This window comes from Canis lupus, chromosome 16 (assembly GCF_048164855.1).
Source record: "Canis lupus baileyi chromosome 16, mCanLup2.hap1, whole genome shotgun sequence".
In the NCBI taxonomy this organism is placed as follows: domain Eukaryota; kingdom Metazoa; phylum Chordata; class Mammalia; order Carnivora; family Canidae; genus Canis; species Canis lupus.
The window spans coordinates 16566195-16586564 of NC_132853.1; the positions used below are offsets into that span (position 1 = coordinate 16566195).

The 20370-nt window shown below is 53.9% G+C and overlaps 1 protein-coding gene across 2 annotated transcripts; it reads left to right on the forward strand.

Annotated features, from left to right (window-relative positions):
* The first annotated feature begins 415 nt into the window (after nucleotides 1-415).
* TRARG1 (trafficking regulator of GLUT4 (SLC2A4) 1) lies at nucleotides 416-16658 on the forward strand. 2 transcript variants are annotated; one of them, XM_072779160.1, is made up of 3 exons: nucleotides 416-1245; nucleotides 12671-12898; nucleotides 14165-14508. In XM_072779160.1, exons 1-3 carry the CDS (start codon nucleotides 859-861, stop codon nucleotides 14342-14344), a joined length of 795 nt encoding a protein of 264 aa, XP_072635261.1. In that variant the 5' UTR covers nucleotides 416-858; the 3' UTR covers nucleotides 14345-14508. The 2 variants fall into 2 exon arrangements, with proteins under 2 accessions (XP_072635261.1, XP_072635262.1); XM_072779161.1 differs by having other exon boundaries at nucleotides 420-1245; nucleotides 12671-12803; nucleotides 14165-16658.
* Nucleotides 16659-20370: the final 3712 nt, after the last annotated feature.

Here is a 20370-nt window from a genome sequence, read left to right on the forward strand (position 1 = left end):
CCCTAACACCCCCACACACACACCCTGAGGAGCTCAGAACCCCATTGAGGCAGGATCCTCAGGCGATGCTTAGTCCACCCTCCCCTCCTGGAGCCCGGAGCCAGGCTGTGGCCTGGACACCTCAGGGGGATGGAGGTGAGGGTGGAGGTGGGCTGCCTAGGTCCCTAGGTCTGGGGCTCAGCGTTTCCCGACAGAGGGGAAGGAGTGTGAGCCTACTCCAGCAGAAGAGAAGCGGAGGGCTCCATTTCCCAGGACAGTTGAAGACACCCCCACACTCTGTGACCCACTTTGTCTTTTTCCCCTACCTGGAGCCCCCAGCCCATTGAGGCAGGTTCTGTGGCTGCAGTGGAAGCCAGAGGCCCACCCCAGTCCCTCTGGGCTGCACTGGGCTGCGCTGGGGCAGAGGCAGTACACCGCTTGGCAGTTCTCAGGGGAGAGGGGAATTAAAAAGGAAAAGCATCTCTGAAGGGGGAGGGAGGGAGCTGTGTGTACACACATACTGGCTCCCTCCCTCCCCGACTTAGCCTGAGCCTCACCCAGGAGAGGAGCGTCTTCTCTCTGCTCTTGGAGCTGCCTCTGTTACTTCCCCGCCCATCTGTGCTGTTAGCAGCACCAGCAAAGTTGGCCTCCAACTTGAACAGAGCCCAGGGCTCCAGCTTCCCGAAGCTCCTCGGGGGCATCAGACAGGCCTCAGCCTCTGAACTCGGGCTGCCTGGAGAAGCCGACCCTGCCATCTAGCCCTGGCTTCCCTGGGTGACACTTCTGCCCCTGACCTGTAGACCCCTGGATCTGGGCTGAGGAATGGTGTGCTGAGGTCCCTCTGGAGCCGATCGTCTCAGCCTGAAGCCCCAAGCCAACATGGCCAACCCTGTGCAGCCTCAGTTTCCCTTGGCTCAGGAGCCCGGCACTGCCTTACCCCTGGACCTGCCAGAGATGGAGAAGCTCCTCACGAAGGTGGAAGGCAAGGATGACAAGCCACTGAAGCTGTCCAAGTCCCTCTCCGGGGCCCTGGACCTGGAGCAGAATGGTCATGGCCTGCCCTTCAAGGTGGCTTTTGAGGGGCGACAGGAAGCCACACTGCCATGGTCTCCCTCTCGGGCCAGCTCTAGGAGGGCATCCTCCGTTGCCACTGCCTCCTCTGCCCAGGACCAAGAAGTCCCCAAAGATTACCTCATCCTTGCCATCGCCTCCTGCTTCTGTCCCGTCTGGCCCCTCAACCTCATCCCCCTCATATTTTCTATCATGGTAAGTGCTGCTCTTTGCTCCAGGGCAGAGACTGGGCCCTGGGCTCAGGAAGCATGTTCCCCTGGAAGGCACCACTCTGCCTAGGGTGCAAAGGAGGGAGAGCTGGGGGCTGGGAGCTGGGAGGAAAATTCCCTTTCTCACCTGGCCTACTACCGCCCCCCCCCAACAGAAGAGGGGGCCAGGGACCGAAGACCTTCTGTTTGCTGCCCTCCCTCATCTCGGCTTTTTGTCATTACAGCTTGACTTTGCACACATCCCTGCTAGGGAAGGGACCCCAGGGAGCCACATGGAGCTCAACTCCACATTGCAGAGAGGCAGCCAAGTTGAAGTTGGGAGGGCTTGCCTTTTTTTTTTTTTTTTTTAAAGATTTTATTTATTTATTCATGAGAGACACAGAGACACACAGAGAGAGAGAGTCAGAGACACAGGCAGATGGAGAAGCAGGCTCCATGCAGGTAGCCTGATGTGGGACTCAATCCCGGGACTCCAGGATCACGCCCTGGGCCGAAGGCAGGCACCAAACCGCTGAGCCACCCAGGGATCCCCGAGGGCTTGCCTTTTGTTGGAGGGGGGAGTGTCCCAAGGAGTCACCCTGAGTGGGGCCGTGGCTGTGTGTTAGTAGAGGTTGTGGCCAGTGTGGGCTCTCAGGACCCTGAGTTCTCAGGAGGGGAGCCAGCTGCCCCCACCCTTCACCCCAGGCCACCTGGGTGTTCTAATGGCCTTTGCCAACTCTGGTTTCCAAGAGCCGGCGTGGCTTCCTTGACGCGCACTGAGGGCCCTGGGGCCTGACTCCCCCGAGGCTGCTCCTTGGGGGGGGGCTGTTTTTGCTGGAGCCCCTGGGCCTCAGTGCTGACACTGATTTCAGCATCTGTCTTTAGTCTGTCTTTTTTTTTTTTTTTTTTTTTAGTCTGTCTTTAGGTTAGGGGAGGTCTGGGCCGTGGATGAAAAGTGTGTGTCAGAGGGCATGGCTGGCCTTGCCAAAGAGGAGCATGTGGGCTAGTCTTCGCTTCTCACACACTTGTCCTTAGGGTTCTGAGTAAACTTAGGTTGTCCCCAAACCAAGCCATTTGATTAGAGCTACTTACAGAAGATCCACAGCAAACATTGGTAGATGTTGGCGAGTGACTTTTGAGGTCCAGGAAGAGGGGGGACGGAAAGGGTGGTGAGAGAGACACGGGGCAGGCACTGGCTTTCAGAATGCAAACAGAAAACAGGAGTAGTAAAGCACTGGCCCCACGCTGGTCAGGGCTGGGGGACAGGGCAGGGAGATGCTGTCTGCTTCCCTGTGGAGGGACTCCCTGCTGAGTCATCTGTCACTGAGTCCTTGAGAGCTGTGGTCACTCCTGCTGCTCCTGGGCTGTCTTCTGAGAAAGCCCCTGACCCCTCAGACACCTCCTTCCGCCTTGCTAAGGCCCAGTGTCCATCCAGGGATGCCTTCCCTGACCCCCTGGCAGATCTAGCACAAGATCCAGGGCTGAGCGGGACCCGACAGTGGGGGGGGGGTGTCTTTGAGGAGCTTCCTGTACCTTTCTGCACTTAGGGGCTGCTGGGGCAGAACCAGGTCTCAGAGGTGCAGCCAGGGGCTCTGGGCAGGGCCACCCTCTTGGTTATAGGGAGAAGCCCCAGAAGGGGAGACAAGCTTTGGTGAGGAAACCTTACAAGGGCCCAGGAGAAAACAGGTTGTTGGAATCCATCTCTTTGTGGGGGTGACAGGGTGCAGGCTGGGAAGACATTGTCAAATGCCCCTGAGTCCAAGACTGTGAGACCACTGAAGCCACCCCCAGGACATTTGTACATCCTCCTCAGGTTCCTGAGTCCATTCTGAAGGTCACTGGGCCAGAGGCAGGGAATATGGTGCTAAACCAGAACCAATTCCCAGGAGCCTCCAGTCTAGTGGAGAGAAACTTGTAAACAGATCCTGTAACATACTGCAAGAAGTGCTCATGCTAGATGGAACCACGAGGTATCATGGGGCTTCGGGCAAGTGACTCAAATCTCTCTTCTCAGTTTTCCCATCTGCAAAATGGGTGTCACACAACACTTACATTAGAGAGCTGTGTGAGGGTGAAGTGAGATGAGCTGCACAAAGTGCTTAAGTACAATACCCAACACACAGCAAGTGCTCTTACATGGTAGCAATAATTAAGTGGAACCTGAGTGTCTCCCTGGCCAGGCATGGGATGCCATCATGGGTTTTTTGGGTTTTCTCGGAGCTTTGAAATATAATACACATATCATACAATTCACCTGTTCAAAGTGTACAATTCAGAGATTTTTAGTATGTTCACAGATAAATGCAATCATAACCACAGTCAGTTTTAGGACATTTTTCTCACCTCCAAAAAAGCTCCATGCCTTTTTTTATCACCCCATCTCTCCCATGAGCCCCCTCAAATCTAACAAACCACTTATCTTTCTGTGTCTATGGATTTGCCTCTTCTGGACATTTCATATCAGTGGAATCCTACAGCATGTGGTCCTTTGGGTGTGGCTGCAAGCTTCAGCTGGGCTGTGGCATATGTATCACACGGTTTGGAGCCAGAGAGAGGTGTGGTCAGATTTCCATTTTGGTAAAGCTGGCTGGTACAGGGTAAGAGGGGTGGAAGGGGTCCCTCTGAGCCTGGCAGTAGGGAGAAGGAAACTTTGCAGGAGCACAGGTGAGAGATGAAGAAGCCTGGACCAGGGCATAGTGAGAGGCAAAAAGGATTCCTGGAAACCTTCTAAAAGTTGTTAACATTTATTCAGTTGACCATTCACTTGACTGGCAAGTTGCTTGTATGGAGACAACTAAGTAGTAGAGAATGATTGAGCCCCCCATGAATGACTATGCCCCCTTTACCAATGAGGAGTCATGCTAGGCATTTGGGAAGATGGAGGACACGGTCTATTTGACATGGTGGAAGGATGCAAGAGTATGGTGATGGAGGGAGGTAGGCAGGGACCTGCTCTTGGGATTTAAGTTTTATCCTAGTGGCTCTGGGGAGCCCCTGAAAAATTTTAAGCAGAGGCATGATGTGGTCTGTTCACATTTTAAAACTAACACCCAGGGATCCCTGGGTGGCACAGCGGTTTGGCGCCTGCCTTTGGCCCAGGGCGCGATCCTGGAGACCCGGGATCGAATCCCACGTCGGGTTCCCGGTGCATGGAGCCTGCTTCTCCCTCTGCCTGTGTCTCTGCCTCTCTCTCTCTCTGTGACTATCATAAATAAATAAAAACTTAAAAAAAAAATTTAAAACTAACACCCAACTGCACTGGGAAATGAGCTTGAGCAGGCAGGACTGGGGGGAGGGAGACCCTGTAGGACACTCTTGAGTTAGTCCAGATGGGATGATGAAGGCATGGGCCGAGCAGTGGCTTAGGAAGGAGGGCACCGATGAGAGAATTGGAGAAGAGAAAGCAGTGGCAATTATTTCACACTCCTGGTTATCTCACTCCAAGGGAAGGGGACAGGAAAGAGTTTTGAAAAGAAGATTCCAGGGGTGGAAGGTAAACTAGAAGAGAGGGAGAGACACCCAGGGAGGAGCAAGTTTGAGAGGAGGAGGAATGGTCCAATGCAGTGGAGAGGTCAGGCCCAATACAGATGTGAGTGTCCAGTGGCTGGGCCACTTACAGACCCCTGGGGACCCTGGTGACGGAGAGGGTGAGGCAAGAAGGAGAGGTGACTGAGGAGGTTCATGGAGGGTGCAGAAGTGGGATCCCAAAGAGGGACCCCGTCTCTGGGAGCCTGCAGGAAAGGCCATGAGGGCAGCAGCAGATAGAAATGCTCAAGTGAAAAGGAGCTGGCTCATGCTGTATGGGCTCCATGCCACCAGGGGCACACACAAGGACGTTTGCTGAGAAAAAGGGCCCGGTGACAGGGGATGACAAGAGAGGTGACAAGGGACAGAGAGGTCAACGACCTAAGGGCCTTGCTGAGGCTGGACATCAGGATCCTGAGTGGTCAACAGCCTGCGCGGTGGTGCATTTTTTTTCTCCAGCTTTTTGGGTATAGAGTCACACATGGGACATTGGATCCATCCAAGGCTGGGGATGGCAGGGTTGCCATGAAGGCAGACCAAGTGTCACAGAATGATGCTGGCGAGGATGGCAAATATGGGACAGAAGGATCAGGCTGGGCTGGAGGGAATGAGGCTAGAAAGGTGGTGATGACTTTGGAGGAGAGGGCGGGGTAACAGGTAGAGGCTCAAAGAAGTCCAAGAGCAGGTGCTGTGAGAGAGAGGGCATGAGAGAGGTTCTGGGGGCTGATATTTCAAAGCAGGGCCATATGGGGTGGCAGCGAGGTGGAGTAGAGCTGTGGAAATGAATTTCCAAAGAGAACTGTGAGAAACCAGAAAGAAGGAGCCTGGGGGAGCCCTGTGTTGAGGGATATCACTTGCTAAATGTCGGGCACAGGTCCACATTTTTTACATACATTATCTCATTTAATCCAGGCTATAACCATATGAGGTCCAGGTATTGGTATTATTTTCCCTTTTATAGCTGAGAAAGCTGAAGCAGAGCTGTGGAGTAACCTGCTGGGATTGAGGAACCCAGGATTAGATGGCTGGAGCCAGAGCCCCTGTTCTACCCAGGACATAGCCCACCTCGTGGGAATTGGGGGAGCCTGGCCAGGATGGGGTGTTATTGGGTGTGCCCACCATTGTCTCCCTTCTTTTGGGAGCCAGCTAGTTCACAGGACCCTCCCAGTCCCCAGGAAGGAAGGGGTCAGTTATTCATGGAGCCATGAGACGTGGCCCCACCCAAGCAGGGGTGAAGGAGGGACAGAGAGTACAGATAGTAAGTCTCCTGTGCTGGTATCTCTAGGTCCTGGGGACAGACTCCAGAACTCCTTACCTGAGTCCCACTCTAGTTACCAAGTAAAGCCCTTGACCCCAGCGGGGAAGGAGACCCACAGCCCTGATGGCCTTTCCTGAGCTTAGAGTCTGCAGAGCATGCCCTACTATGAGGCCGACAGTCTGGCTAATTGTTCTCATTTACCACATGAGGTGACAGAGACACTTGAGCAGTGCCTTGCCCATGGTCACACAACTGGTAAGAGGCATGTCCGCTGGATGCTGAATCTTTCTCCATGCCCCTGCCCTGCATCTACCTCTGGGGACAAAGATGGTGTATCCCTCCCAGGAAAGCCAGACCTTTGGGGGCATTTGTGCAGGGATGATGTGATGATCCACTTCCTTCCCTCTTTCTCTCCACGCTCCCCCTCAACATGTCATCCCTCTCCACCCCTACTGACTCTATCAGTGGGAGACTAGTGGACCAGCAGGGTCCTTTCCACTGTGGCTGTAACAACAGGATCCCAGGTATTCAGACCTAACCCTGCAGCCTCCCGTGAGCCTCCTGAGGTGGCCAGGACTGGCTTCATCTGTTTTTCTCCTGGGTCAGGCTGACAGATGACCATGTTCCTCCTCAGGGCCAGCAACAGGGGGACCTGAACCCCAGGCAGTTGGGCCTTCAGTTGACAGCAGTGCTTAAACAAGCATCAGACAGACCTGGCTGTGCATCCCAGCTCTGGGCATTAAAAGCCGCGTGACAGCTTGGGGGACCGTGTCTAAATCCCTCAACTTCCTTCCTTCTGTAGCCTCAGTTCTCTCATCTATTAAACAGGTTTAATAAGACTGTCTACCCCATAAATCTGTTGGGAGGATTAACTGGGTTAATATGTGAAAACACCTACCACAGAGCCTGGCACATAGTAAATGTTTAATAAATGGCAGTGGTTACTGTTATTAATACTAAATGAAATTTGTAATGTCAGAGGAAAGGGCAAATCCCTAGTGGGCAAGCAATTCTGACTTGAGCCAGTTTGGGGGATACTGGAGTGTCAGCCCTCGTGACGCCGTCTGGGAGAGGGGCAGCCCTGTCCATGGTTTTGTTGGAAGCCTCTGATCAACCACTTTTCTGTCAATTCCTCTTACCACATGTGGGAAGCATGAAAGAGGTCCAGAGTGGTTCAATATTCCCTTTCTCAGGCATTCTGGATGACCTGGTTATTTAACTGACCAGTTGTAGACTCCCTTTCATTGCATTCACTCCCTTTCATGCATTCATGCATTCACCCAGCAAGAGTGCTGAGCCCCAACCAGTACTGAGGGTCAGCTGGCACAGACATATGGCTTAAAGTATTGAAAATATTGACATACTTCTGAATGGTTGGCAAACAGTTGCTGTCTCAAGGTCCTAACCATCTCCAACCACTCCCACTCCCACCCCCCATGGGAGCTGACTGGAGTCCTTCCCCAGGAGCCCCCACCCCACCCCATGCCTCTCCACTCTCCAGCAACTGAAGTTAACCCTGTAGTTAGAGCATTCCAGAAAGAATTGCACTGTTGTACAGAGAGGGATGCGAAAGGGGGCATGGGGAAGCACATCCCTTAGCTTTGACCTGCCAGGAGTTTCTTGATCTCTGTGGAAGAACAAATAGCTGGTCAGCGATCGATCAGCTGATCACATCTTGTCAGTCCTCCTCAGACCTGCCGGGGCTTGGCCTGAGCCTCATGAGTGGAGGAAGCTCATTCCTGATAGGTTCGGCAGCCACCCTCCTCTGGCGGTTTCAGCTACGCACCCCCCCCCCACCCCCGCAGCTCTCCCCAACACTTCCCCTACCCCATCTGCTTCCCTCCCCACCCCCTACCAGCTCTCAGGCTTTTTTCAGTGTCTTTCCTCACTGATCTATTAACCTGAATTCATTTTCTCCCTTACCATTCCCACAGCCGTTGCAATCACAAATGATCTATTAATTCACTGTCATTACAACCATTACTGCAATTATTATTGTGCCTTCAACTTGAGCCATTTGGTATAAAGGGGAGAGGATGTCATTAAGTGGGGTTTGATATGCAGCTGGTAAGTCACTCATAAAAAGTAATGAAGGATCTTCTTCCATTCCTGGAGTCAAGGGATGAATTTTTCATTTGGGAACTAATGGAAGGACTTCAGAAATGAGTGCCAGCTAGTGGTAAGGAACTTCTATATATAAAAGTAGGGCTCTCCTCTTCAAGGCAGCTATTCCCTCCATTTTACAGATCAGAAAACTAAGATTTACAGAATAGTCGTGAGGCTTACGTTGCACAACATATGACAGCGTATGATCCAACAATGGCTTATCTGGCCATTCCCAGTGCATGTCCCTGAACACTGTCTCTCAGGCTCAAAGGAACATGCATGAGAGGGATGCACAGGCTGATGGCTCTGTGGATAATGAAGAGCAATTGAGTTTAGAGTGAAAAATTCATTTCTCCCTCCTGCTTCCCCTTCCCACCTCTTATACCCAAGCAACCACACACACGCGCCTCCACGGGTCCTGAATCATTGCCAAATGCACAAAGATTTCTCTGGCAAGTGAGGAGCAGGACTCATCCCAAATCCTGTGCCCCTTCCCGCTGCATGCCACGCTTACAGCTGAGAATGAGTCTCTTGGTAATGATTCAAAGTAGCTTCAGAATTTCTTTTTTCTTTTTCTTTTTCTTTTTTTTTTTTTTTAAAGATTTTGTTTAGAGACACAGGCAGAGGGAGAAGCAGGCTCCCTACAGGAAGCCCCACATGGGACTCGATCCCGGGTCTCCAGGATCACACCCTGGGCTGCAGGCGGTGCCAAACCGCTGCGCCACCGGGGCTGCCCAGCCCCAGAATTTCTAAGGCCAAACTTCCTGGAAATTCCTGAAGCATTTCTGTATGTTGCCCCCTCTTCCTCCCAAGAGGGAAGAAGATGCTGCCTTGATGTTGAAGTCCTTCGTGCAGTGACCTGGGCTGGCCATGCAGAGAGCTGGAGGTGGCATGAGTTACAAAACCCAGATAACAGATATCTTTCCTGTGGGACCTGTTGCCTTTATTTTATTCATGAATCTTCTATTAACTTGGAGCATTCTGCTGGCCAAGTTCAGTGGTTGGAAAACAGACTCTTCTCTCATTCTTTTTCTCTTCTTTTATCCTTTACTTCCTCAAATGCTTACTGAATGTCTCTTAGGGCCAGTCCCTGGGTTACATAAGAGGGACACCAAGATTGAGGCTGCTCGGTCCCTGCCTTCAAGTCTAGGGTAAGAGATTGACATGAGAACTAATGATACAAGATGGGAAGGGAGGAAGAGAGCATGGTGTAAGATGCTATGGGAGCCCCAAAGAGGGGCTGACTGATTGCTTTTGGGCACCAAGGAAAGTTTTACTGGAGGTGATTCTTGAAGGGTGAGGCTGGTGCAGTCTCCAGATGAAACATATTGCAGGAGTGGATAGGGCAGTGGAAACAGCTGGAGATGTAGGGGCAGACTTGAGGGACGTTAGAAAGGTCAAGAATTCATACCTGGTGATATTTGAGGATGAGGAGAGACAGAGAAAAGCCACTCATCCAGGGTCATGGAGCTAGGAGAGCTGTAGAGGGTGGGGACAGGCACGCAGGAAGTCTAATTTCAAAACCTGTGCTCCCCTCCAGGCTGCCCTTGCCTTGTAGGGGGCTGGGAGGCTGCACCTGCTTGCCAGGTCTAGGTGGGCTTGTGAGTCTCAGGATGGACTGTTGCCTGAGCCCCCGCCCATGCCCCCTCCTCAAACCAGCCCCACCTCCTCCTAAACCTCTTGCTGGATGACACTTGTCCATTGTCACTGGGCACCCTGAGGTCCAGAGGCATGAACACTCACAACATTCTGACCAGACCCTCCTACAGACCTATTGAAGTGTGAGACCACCAGTACCCACATTTGTCCTGTCTCCAAGACAGCGGTGCTCTCCTCTGCTGGCTGTGCTCAAGTCTAAATCTCTCTGTTACCCTGAGTTCAGGACACTGGGGTTCAGAACTCAGGAATACTCAGGACATTGGGGCACCAATCACCTCTGGGTCTTTTCATCTTCTCCCTCTGACTGGATCTTTCTCTCTCCTGTTTTGATGAAATCCTCTATTTGTCTTACTCAGTTGTAGGACGCCCAGTACCTGCAAGACAGAATCCAGATTCCATTTTGTGATAGTCAGGGTCCTTGCTGACCTGGCCTCTCTTCTCTGCTCCAATTGCTTCTCTCACACCTGCGTGGTGCTCTGTGCTCCAGCCTCTCATTTGTAAAATAGTCTAATAATACTCCCTAACTCATAGGAATATTAGGTGCTCTAATGCTCTGCTGGATGACAAGGACGTAACATGGTTCTCGGTACAAGGTAGATGTTTGAATAATGATAGGGATTGTTATTCTGGTGGAGGTGGAGGAGCCTTGGTGGGCTTCACAGAGGGGGTGGCATTGGGGCAGCCATCGAAGGATGGAGACGATATGGACCAGTGGTTGAAAAGGTGGGAATGCTGGCAGGAGAGAGAGCACCGGCAAAGGCATGTGACAGTTGGTGCTCAGACCTGGAGCAATTCAGATTGGCTGGGTCCTGAGGTTGTGGAAAGGAAGAATAGAGGATAAAACCTGGAAGTGCAACATTAACCTGGGTTTGGACTTTGTTCTGTGAACAGTGGAGAGGCCATGGAAGATGCTGGGCAGGGTCACTGGCTAAGTCACCATCTTCTTAAACTTGTGCATCAGCTTCCAACTCTCCATTTCCTCTCTCTCTTTTTTAAGATTTTATTCATTAATTCATGACACACACACACACACACACACACACACACACAGAGAGAGGGGCAGGGACACAAGCAGAGGGAGAAGCAGGCTCCACGCAAGGAGCCCGATGTGGGACCCGATCCTGGGACCCTAGGATCACGCCCTGGGCCGAAGGCAGGCGCTAAACTGCTGAGCCACCCAGGGATCTCCTCCACCTCCAATCTGATCCCACCCTACGACCACATGCCAGGGGTCTAGCACAGGGTCTGGCATAAATCTCTGTGGAGGGGAATGGTCGTGTGGGGAGTGGCATGGAGAGGAAGAGAGTGTAGAGCTGGGGATGGATCTTCAGGAGGCCATTGTGCTGGCTTGGGTGGGAAGTGAAACCGGACCCAGGGCAGGTGCAAGGCAGCCAGAGAAGACTGCAGTGGAATTGACCAGGAGAGGAAACCTCTTGGTAGGATGGATGGGACAGGCATTGTGACCAACTGGGATGATGGACTCCAGGCTGTGGCCAATAATTGGACAGAGGAGCACAAGGCCAGGAGCAGATCTGAGGCAGAGCAAGTCTGATGTCAAACACTGTAGCAGGCAGGTGGTACCGTCCTGGAAGGAGCTTGAACAGGGAGCCATGGTGTGGGGTGGGAGATTGGTTAGGTTTCTGAGAGGAGAAAAAGACAGGACCTGGGGGAGGGAGAGCACCCTCATGAAGAGAACAGAGAGGGGAGGGGTATCTTTGCTGAACTTCAGCTTCTTTAAAAGTGGGCAATATTGCCAAGTGCATGGGGTGTTCTGAGCCTAAATGAGATTCAGGTGTAGTCCTTAGCAACCTGCCTGGTGCAAAGTAAGGTCTCAAGACATCATCACCACCACCACCACCATCATCAAAGGACTCAACTGTATTTCCTGCTGAACTCAGGAGCCTCAGATATTTGGATAATAAAGTAACCAAATAAGTGGCCTAATACCTTGAAAGCAGTCACACCTCTAGTGGACTCCTGCTTGTATCTGTTCTTTCTAGAAGTCCAGGAAGCCTCAGAGACTTCTAGAGCTGGAGGAGTCTGGAAGTCACAGGCCAGCCTTGGTCAGCAGGCTGATTCTTAAACCATCATGGATGGGGTGTGGGGCCTCCATGGATACACTTGGGACACACCTCCTACTGAGCCCCTGTAGGACCTCCCAAGAGCTGGCCATCCCCACACTCACCAACCTGCTTTCACTAAATTAAATAAGGCTGAGAAAAACCAAGCTCACTGAGAAAGAGTGAGGTATCAAATGGACCCCTGTGAAGCCAAACATGGCCTCCCCCAAGCCCCAGCCTCTCCAATTCAAACCCAAGATGCCTGCCTTTCTGGTATGATTTGGGAAGTCAGCTTAGTTGAGGAAGCTCGTGGTTTCTGGGTGCGAAATAGGAAGAGGGAGGATCAATGATATTTTTTCCTGTTGTGGAAGACAGGGTCATAGAGGAGCAGAGGCAGGCCCTCGGGCTACAGAAAAAGCCATAGGGCTTTGTTAGGGTGGCCATAGCAGTGAGCCTTGGGCAGGGCTCCAGAGGGGGGGCTTACCTGTCCTGCCAGCTCAGCATGGCCTGGACCTGGCCCACCCTCCCAGACTCTCGGTCCCTACTATGCCACCTGCCACTGTGACTGTGACTCAGCACTGCTCTGAGAGGAAGTGCCCTGCACTGCTTGGTTCTGTTTCCAGTGAGGGGTGGGCTCCGTTGGGGGTTCCCACAAGAGATGTGAGCCACTTGAGCAGGAGAAGCCTGCTTCCTGTCCTCAGGATAGGTGCTGGAATGTGGGCTGCAGTGGAGGCTGGGTGGGTTCTGGAGGCCCAGGCCAGGGGCCCCCCCACAGGTCTGCTGGGAACAGCTTTCCTGAGGTCTCTGCCACCCTCTCTTTGCAGTCCCGAAGTAGCGTGCAACAGGGGGACCTGGATGGGGCTCGGAGGCTGGGTCGCCTGGCCCGGCTGCTCAGCATCACCTTCATCATCATGGGAATCATTATCATCATCGTGGCCATGACCGTCAACTTCACAGGTGAGGCCCCGTCACAGGGAGCCAAGCAAGCCAGCTTGCTCGGGACTACGGAAGGGTGCAGCCCAGCTCCCTGGGGAGGGGGCAGTGGGAATGAGGTAAGAGCACATGGGGGACATAGACCGATCGTCTCTCAGAAGTGACCCTATCCCCGGTGGTGCCCAGCTGAATGAGACTGGCTTCTGACTTGCCTTTCACCCGGGTCATTAGGAAAGGGTATGGGAAAAGCACAGGCCTGGGAGTCAGAGGCGGCCAGCTCCAGTCTCAGCTCTGAGGGACTTGGGCTGGTGTCGTGTCTGGCTGAGCCTTGTGAGCATCACCCAAGATCATGGATGTGATGCTGCTTGGTGAATGGTGGGCCCGCCCTGGAAGCATTCCTGTTGCGATGGCCAGCACATACTGGGAATAAACAATGCATGTGGTGGAAGTCTGGGGGGAACACTCTGTGAGCCCCCAGAGTTGGCCCAGGGAAATTAACCAAGTGGGGGCACCATTTTGAAAGGTGACCCTCAGCTGCTCAATGGGCCAGCACAGCTTTGAGCGTCTGGGCTGTGCAGGGCAGCGTTGTCACATGCTCGTCTTGGGAAGCCCCCAACCATCTCTGCCTCTTGCAGGGAACAGCCTAAGCTTTTCCCCTAAAGACTTGGCTACTCCAGATGCGCCATGTGGACCAGCAGCAGTGGCTGCTGACACCAGGAGTGTGTCAGAAACGCAAAGTCTCAGGCCCCAGCCCAAACCCACTGCATTTCAGCTAAGGGTCTGCATTTCAGTAAGATTTCCAGTCCAGTCATTAAAGGAGGCACTGATTTAGAACAGGAGGGTTCAACCTGGGGCAGAAAGCCTGAGATTCGGCGGTGGGGTCATGGGCAGCCCTGGCCACTTTGGAGAGGGAAGAGTTCAGTTTGTATTCAGCCTGCTTGGGTTTCAAATCCACGTCCTCCACTGTCCAAGTGTTTGAAATGAAGCACGTTCTATGCTGTCTGTGGGGCTGGCGGCCGCACAGGAACATGAGGGGCAGGAGCCTGCTGGTGTGAGCATTAGCTGGGGAGCCCCCTGTGCACCTCAGCCTCCTTTGTCCTGTGGCTGCTTATCACGTTTGCCATGACTTTTTTGACGGCAAAGGATGAGTATTGAACTCAAACTGGCAAAGGGAATTGTTTGAAAAACTCAGGCCTCGATGGTTCTATGTTTGGGGGTCCTCTGGCGCTGTGAACTGACAGCTGAGGCTGCAGGTGGGAGTTTAGACACCCCAGTCAGAGGACCCTGTTGCCTCTTCCCATTAGGAAACAAAACCCCAAATCCTCCAGGCAAGGACTTGAACGCCTGTTCTGAGCTCTCTTCTGCCGTGACTGTTCTCTTTACAGTTCCAAAGAAATAAAACCAACCGGGGCACTGCGCTGGTGGAGGCAGCCCTGGCCGGCTGGAGGCCTCCAAACTCACACACCCCACCTCCCGCGGGAGCACAGGACAGTGACGTCCCTGAGCCCCCAAAGCATGAACTTGGAGGGAAGCCCCCAGGTCTCCCCACTGTCAGCCCACATTAGATGCAAAAAGCAAGAAGAACGAATAATGTGGTTTAATCTGATGGACACGGCCCGGTGTTTGGCCTCGGTGTACTGGCTTGTTTCTTATCCCTACGATCTCCTGACCCACCAAGCAGCACATATTGCCTGTCGGAAGGGGAACCAGCCCCGCGGAGGAGATGCAGAGGAGATGGACCGGACCGTGCAGAGGAGAAACAGCACATTCCCTGTGTGTCTGATGAGCAGGAGCCAGGACGTGGGACTTTCTCTTTTGTATTTTTGTGGGCGGGGTGGGGGGTGCCCAGGTGTAAAAAAGATTATTTGCATGCCTTGTGCCACATGCTTGCTTCGATCCCAGCTCAGAGGCTCAGCTGCCGCCCAGCACACACCCTGGGACCTCCTTGGGCACCCAAGATGTGCAGGTGCCTGGAGAGAGGTGACGGGCCCCCTGCATCACAGGGTGGAGGTACCAGAAGGAATGCTGGTGAAGACAGGAATAGGAACTGCACCTCTTCTCTAGCTTTTCAATTTCAGGATCATCTCTGCTGAGAGCTCCGGTCCCAACACGTCTCCCCGGATGACCCAGCCTGCCTCTTGCTCCCTCCCTACCTGTGCCGTTGCTTGGGGTCTGACCCCAGACCTGCTCAGCCCATGAGGAGCCCAGACCTGAGCTTGCCTCCTGCGACGGCCTCCCTGATGGTCTAGGGTACAAACTTGGGACCCCATGCAGAGTAGTTCCCAGCCCAGAAGCCCCTGATGCTCTGTGCTTTACCCTGTGTCCCTGGCCATCCACAGACTACAAAGGCTTTCCCTAGAGGGGGTTTTGGGAACACCTTTGGTGGGGGACTTCCCATGGGCTCCCAGGCTATTAGCAGGGAGTGGGTTGGAGGGTTTGATGAAGGTTTAGTGTTGATTTGGTCTAGAGAATTCTAAGATGGAGGGAAGGGCCTGGCTGTAGGGGCCAGTCTGGGAGAGTGGGAGGCCCTGGGCTTGGGAATACACTCATGTGCCGGGAGGCAGGGAGTGACACTATGGCTCCTGTGTCAGGACCTAATTTGACAACTGAAAGGACTGAGCAGGGTCCTTTAACCTCCTGCCTGGTTTCTTGCCCTGGGATTCTCCCCAGACTTCTACTGGCACAGGCTCTGCCCACAGGGGCTTCTCCTAGGCCCACCTACCTTGCTGGCTTCAGCTCCCAGGCCCTGCCCAGTAGCCGGTGGGCGTTATGGCCCCTGATGGGAGGGCCTGTTCCCAGCCACAGCCAGACTAGCCCCAGGCTGGCAGACATGGTTTCCCCCACACCCATTCAGAGCCCTTGTGCCTTCTCTCAGGTCCCCTGCCAGTCTCCCCGACGCTCCTCAGAGCTCCTGGGAGGGAGCCTGTTAGCACAGAGGCTCTGTCTACCAGGAGGAGTCCCAAGAGCAGCTCTGAACTTTCTAGAAGGGCCTTGGTGGCAGGGGAGGGATGCAGGGCCCAGGGGCACTGGGCGGATCCCTCTGGGGCCCAGCATTCCTGTTCCAGCGTCAGTTCCTCAGTTCCTCACCTGGGGAGCAAACTCCGGAAGGAGGGGCTGGCCTTGCTTTACAGGACCTCTGAGGCCCAAATAGAGATGCCTCTGTTGGGGGAGGGAGAGAGGGAGCCCAGAGTATTTGTGTCACTTGCCAAGTCAGGTTGGGCCAGGAGCTGTCATGACATCTGTGGAACTGGCCGCTCATGAGTTGGTGGTCTCCTGGCAAGCCCTGGGGACCACAGCTTCAGCACCCCAGGGGGAAGAGAGAGGGTGACTAGCTGGTTTAGGCATGGTCCTGTCCGGAAAATGATGGCCAAGGCGGGGCTGGTGCTGTGACTGGCGTACACACCCAGACCTGCCCTGGATCTGCACAGGCACACACTTGTCCACACTCAAAGCCCAGAAGAGAGAAGCCACTGGCAGACAGCCACAGGACAGCGGGGGCGTCCTTCCGTTCAGGAGAGGACAACTTGGGAAACTTGTAGTTGTACAAAGGACGGAGCTCAGAGGCTCTGAGCATTGTGGAGGCAGAGGCCCCTGGAGTCTGATCCCTCTGGCCAGAGGACCAGGAACCCTGCAGAGAGACTGGGGGGGAGGGTCCCCTGACGCCTCCACCCACAGGCAGCCTGGCACCCGGAGGCCTCACCCCTTGTTGTCCCTGCTCCACTGGAGGTCCGGCCGCTGGCCACATGAACCCTCCAGCTTGGGGCGCTGACGCAGCCTCTCCCTGTGTCCCAGGGGGAGAACTACCCCCACCGCCACCCGGCAGGTGGCCCCTCTGTATCGCTTGGCTTGGGAAGAAATAAAGCTGAAAGTAAACATGCACCGCGGGCCTGTGTCTTTGTGCCGCCAGGGCCAAGGGGGTCCAAACCACGGGGGCACGAGCGGAATTCACTCAGCCTGTGGGTTCCAGGGTTCCAGGGCTGGGGCTGGGAGCTGGGCAAGGGGAAACACTGGGACTGGGCAAGGGAAACACTGGGAGCTGGGCAAGGGCACACTCAAGGTGGTCCCCTGGGCAAGTCTGTCCTCCCTGGGCCTCAGTTTCCCTAATGAGGAATGCCAGTCCCATCCTTCCTCAGCTGTTCTTTCTGCATCTGGACAAAGACCTCAGGAGCAGAGAGTAGAGAGCAGGAAACCGCCACCTGCTGACAGCCCGGCACCTGCTGGGCACTTCATGTACATGGGTAAATCCTAGGGGCTACGAGTGTCATTCCCTGGTTCAGATTGGTAAACTGAGGTGCCAAGATGGTCAGGGACCTGTGCCAGGTCACACCATGCCTGGCACATAGGAGGTGCTGAATAAATGTTGGTGAACTGACCCTTTCCCTAGGGCTGACCCCAAAGTTGGCATCTTGCTGCCACACTTTGCTACCCAGAGAGGAAAGCCCTATGGAAGGAAAGGCAAGTTAGTCCCAGTGGGGGAGAGGAGGGGGGAGGGGGGGCCACGCCTTGCCTGCAAGAGGGCAGGCTGAGCGGGGAGGTGAGTGTGGGCAGAGTGACAGCCCCTCCTCTTTCCTTCCCTCCCCCTTCGGGGGTTTCTTTTATAAGGGCGCTAATCCCAGAATGCTGTTGACCTCGGCCCCTCCCAAAGGCCCTACCTCCTAACACTCACCTTTTTTTTTTTTTTAATTTTTATTTATTTATGATAGTCACAGAGAGAGAGAGAGAGAGGCAGAGACACAGGCAGAGGGAGAGAAGCAGGCTCCATGCAGGGAGCCCGACGTGGGATTCGATCACCGGTCTCCAGGATCGGGCCCTGGACCAAAGGCAGGCGCTAAATCACTGCGCCACCCAGGGATCCCATCCTAACACTCACCTTGAGGGGTAGGATTTCAACATAGAAATTTGGGAGGGACACAGCAAGCAGATACTGAGAGAGCCATGAAGGGAGCAGCCACCTTTGTCCCAGAGTGGGAGGGAGGTTCCCCAAAAGACCCTGGGCTAGGCCCCCTCCCTCTCTCCTTCCACAAACCTCTATTAAGTGTGGAGTGCTCTGATCAGATGGCAGGTGGCACCAAATGTGGGGTGTCCCAATCTTTTGGGGGCTAGTGGTGCGGGTGGTAAAAGGATTCACCCAAGGCAGGACAAAGGAGATAGAAGTCTATTGAATACACTGTAAGGGAGCAGCGGGCAGGACGGGGAGAGACTGTCTGGGACGAGGTGGTGGTGAGGGGTCACAGTTATAGAGCAGAGTGAGGGAGCACAGGAACTTAGGGAATTTGTTCTTTTTTGGTAATCGTAGGAACTGTGCCCGGTTGTAATTGGTTAATTAGGGCCTATGGTTATTTCAGGTTGGGTCACCTGATAGGTCTGTTTGCACTCAGCCCGGTTGTCCCTGTGGCCCTTTTACCTCACTCAGCTTCCAGTGCTCACACCTGCTGCCTAGAAGCTGCCTCCACATCAAGCACCGACTACATACCAGGCCGTGTACTGGACCCTGAGGACACAAAGATGAAAAGGACAAGTTTTCTGGACCATATGACCTTTGACCTAAAGGGAAAGTTCTGGAAGGAAGGAGAGAGTTAAGTTCCTGAGGGCAGGGTAAGTGAATGTGCCCTGGGTAGATGAGGGCCGCAGGGAGGGAACCTGGGGCAGAAGCCTGTCCTGGGAGGTCAGGGGAACCGAGAGCAGGAAGGTGGCCTCCACCAGGAGCCTCTCATGACATTTCCAAAGATATTTAAAACATTACCCACGGATCCCAATGAAGATGAGATGCTACCATTGTAATGCTGCCAATTTAAGGTGATGGACACTTGCTACCCAGGGGCACTGCCGGGAACAATCACATCGCCTGAGTGCCTGGCTTGGTAGTCTGAAAGCATCATTTGTCAGACACAACCCAATTTTAGAAACTTTGCACGGGAAGCAGGTAGTACACGTGTCTTACAATCAGTGAGGGAAAAGTTAGAGCTTCCACAATGCACAGGCCTCAGATGACAGATGACGGTACCCTGGGATGAGGGATCTGGCCTCTCTGAACCCCAACTCACCATCTGTAAGTGGGGTGATAATCTGCTCTGTGAATCCACAGGGCTGCTGGAAGCCTGATGGCAGGCTCCTCCAGGTGAAGCATGAGAGCTTGATACATGTGGGGAGCACAGCCTGACTCCAGCCTGGAGAGCATCCCAGAGTCTGGGCAGTTCTGGGCACCCTGTCCTGACCCTTGAAGCCCCAATGTCCTCCATCCCCAGTCCTATCTGCCTCCTCCCCACTTCCCGGCACATGATAGGAGACAACCCTGTGTGCCCTGGAAAGCTCTCTGGCTCAGGCCCCCAAAACTTTCCCTCACTGTCCATGTCACTGTGAGCAGACCCCTGGCCTCTCTCTGGGGCTGTGTCCTCAAGTGAAGGAGTGAGCTGAGCTGGTGTCAAGTGGGCTTCTCAATCCTGGCTGCACCACGGAATCACCTGGAGCTTCAGGAAATGCTGAGGCCTGGCTGCCACCCTTAGAGAATCTGGTTTAAATGTCTGGGGTGTGGCTGGAGCATCTGGATTTTTAAAAGCTTTTCAGTGGTTATTCCAATGCTCTTTTGAGGTTGGGAGCCACTGGGATAGACTCTTGAGCCTCGCTACTCAAAGCGCGGTCACTGGACCATTAGCTTGGCCATCAGCAGCAACTGGCAAAAATGCAGAAACCCAGGCCACAGCCTAAACTCTAACAAGATCCGTGGGGGGTTCATCTACAGGTTACGTTTGGGGAAGCTCTGGTTTGGATGCCTGGAGAGGTGCTAGCTGGTCTCACCTTAGGTGCACCTTCTCCAACGGGGCTCTGATCTCCCCTCCAAAAATAACAGTCATTTTCCTTTCCTTCTTATTACCAGGATCTACTGTAACAAACTGAGAAAAATCTAGGCAATACTGAGACACAAAGAGAAGGACAAAGAGAGAAACCCCAGATAAGTTTGGCATTTCACAGCAGAAGAAGTCTGCACTCCTCTCCCCAAAGTGTTTGCCAGCAAGGCTGTGGCCTCTGTGTAGGGGGCACATGCATGTGGGTGGAGGTCAGAGGGTCATCATGGAGGGTGTGCCCCCAAAAGCACCATTCCCAAGGAAGCATGAAACTTCCCCAGCCTCTGCCCCATGCACTATGGACCTGATGGAATCTGCTGGAAAGTCAAACAGGTGTCTTAAAGCTACTGCTTGGATGAAAACTTCTTGTAACCAGAATGAACTCTCTGGCTCTCCTGACTCTCTACCCTCCAGACTCTGGGCCCTAGAGGGGATGTCTCTTTCACCTTCATCCTGAGGTGGGAGTTCCTACTCCAGGGGTTGGATCTGTACCCATAGTTTCTTTGTGCTTAAGGACACACGGGCCCCTCCAGGTGGAGGAGGTTTGGAAATTGTACAAAGGTCCCTTCCTGGGTATGTTTGCAGCCCAGCTCCCAGTCTGGAGCCCTGAGGACAGTGCCCCCGGCCCAGAGGCCTGCCCACACCGCAGAGTCCCTCCCTGGAGCCCAGGGCAGAGCCGGTCTGCTGGAAGCTGGGCCTGCCAGGGCTTCTGCCTCCTGCATTATTGATCTGCTGCCTGGCCGTGGACA